Source organism: Monoraphidium neglectum (genome assembly GCF_000611645.1).
Source record: "Monoraphidium neglectum strain SAG 48.87 unplaced genomic scaffold scaffold00492, whole genome shotgun sequence".
In the NCBI taxonomy this organism is placed as follows: domain Eukaryota; kingdom Viridiplantae; phylum Chlorophyta; class Chlorophyceae; order Sphaeropleales; family Selenastraceae; genus Monoraphidium; species Monoraphidium neglectum.
The window spans coordinates 24,596-26,356 of NW_014013136.1; the positions used below are offsets into that span (position 1 = coordinate 24,596).

A 1,761-nucleotide genomic window follows, 5' to 3' on the forward strand; every position below is an offset into this window, starting at 1 on the left:
GGGGGGGGGGGGGGGACGGGCTGCGGGCGCGTGTGGAGAGTGGGGCAGGCCACGGCAGGGGCAAGGGCAGACTATCTGTGCCAGGATGCAGACAGTGGCACGGTTGCTGTGGCTTGGCGTCAACTTGTAATCGCGCCGGACCTGGTTCCCGGCTTCGCCCTGGCGCCCGCTGTGACGAGCCCAGCGCTGCGTCACCGAGCGTCGCTCGTTCTGGCCCCAAGTGCCGACGGGGAGTCTCCCCCCAAGTATCACCGACTGCCCCACACCCGGCCCCTCCCACCCACTCACCCCCCGCCCTCAGTCCACCAACGTGGCCCTGGCTGATGAGAAGGAGCGCATGGACGTACTGCTGGCCCGGCAGTACAACCTCATCAGCGTGAGGGCACGCGGCACGCAGCACGCACCCGGCCCGGGCCGCAGCCGGGGCTGATGGGAGGGGGCCTCGTGCCGCATGGTGTCCCGCCACTGCCGTGTGGAGGGCGGGTGACAATGTGCAGGACGCATGGGAGCTCGCTCCCTGCCCTGATCTGTCAGGCCACCTGGTCACTTGGGCTAATCGGCGCTGCTCACCTCGCTCTGCTACCCACCGCTTTCCCTCGGCTGCAGTGTGTGCTGGAGAGTGGCGGCATGGCGGGGCTGCCGGGGGGCAAGGGCCGCACGCTGCAGGAGAAGACGCTGGGTGGGCGGCAGGCCGGGGCTTGGCGGGGTGGCGGGAAGATGGGCGGGCGTGGTGGGAGGCTGCTGTGTAGTCGTGAAGCCGGCTCGCGGACCTGCAGAGGGCGCTCCAGGGCTGCGGCAGGCAATCGCAGCAGGTCGACCCCCGCACTTGGGACCACCAGACCCCGCACACGGGCCCCGCACATTCGCGCCGCGCACCCGCCCCCGCCCCCCCGCAGCGCGCATCGAGGACATGCGTCGCTCCATCGGTGTCGCCACCAGCACCTCTGGTGCGGACGAGCTGCAGTTGGCGGAGCTGGTGGGGGAGGGCACCTTTGGCAAGGTCTACAAGGGCGTGTGGCGCGGCAGCACGGTGGCGATCAAGGTGGGGGGGGGGGGAAGGGCGGGCGGTGACGTGGGGTCTTTGGACCGGGCAGCAAGGGCAGCGGGAGAGATGTGCGCTGGCATGCATGGCCTTGTGACAGATCAAAACGCATTTGTACCAGATGTGACACAACGCCGCCAGCACGGTTCACGCCTCTGTTTTGATCCGTCCACGCCTGGCTTCTTGTGGTCTCCTGGAGATGTGCCTGCACTCTCGACACGCCACCGCGGACATCCCGGCTCACTTGCCCGCCGCCGCTCTTCTGTTCTCCATTTTGCGCCACCCCCCACCCATCCACCAACCCACCCACCCTGCGCCCCTGTGTTCCTGCCCCACCAGACCATGGTGCTGCCCGCCAAGATGAGCGGCGCTGAGAAGCGCGAGCGCATGGCCATCATGGAGGCGGCCATCAGCAGCGCCATGAACCACCCCAACATCGTGCAGGTGGGGGGGCGGGGGGCAGCATGCAACCCTGCGACAGCGAGGGTTGCGGCTCATGTGCGCAACAAAGACTGTGGCTCATTTGAAAGGACGAGACCGCGACGCGTAGCGCCGTCGCTTGCACACACACCATGCCGCTACTGCGGCCTGAGCCTCCCACCAGCACCACCAATACAACGCGGCCCGTGCGCCTCCCCCGCAGACCTACACCTACACCATCCGGCCCACCACGTCCAGCAACGTCCCCGCCGGCATGGAGTGAGCGCCGCGGCGCGCGG

The 1,761-nt window shown here is 68.8% G+C and overlaps 1 protein-coding gene across 1 annotated transcript in view; it reads left to right on the plus strand.

Annotated features, from left to right (window-relative positions):
• The window catches only part of MNEG_3785 (hypothetical protein), a gene marked incomplete at both ends in the record, with an annotated part of 5,090 nt that extends 3,349 nt beyond the window's left edge, over positions 1–1,741 (plus strand). Inside the window, 5 exons of the mRNA XM_014047746.1 lie at positions 302–376; positions 607–679; positions 897–1,042; positions 1,382–1,486; positions 1,686–1,741. Coding sequence (XP_013903200.1) covers positions 302–376; positions 607–679; positions 897–1,042; positions 1,382–1,486; positions 1,686–1,741 — 455 coding nt within the window. The remainder of the gene's footprint in view (positions 1–301; positions 377–606; positions 680–896; positions 1,043–1,381; positions 1,487–1,685) is intronic.
• Positions 1,742–1,761: the final 20 nt, after the last annotated feature.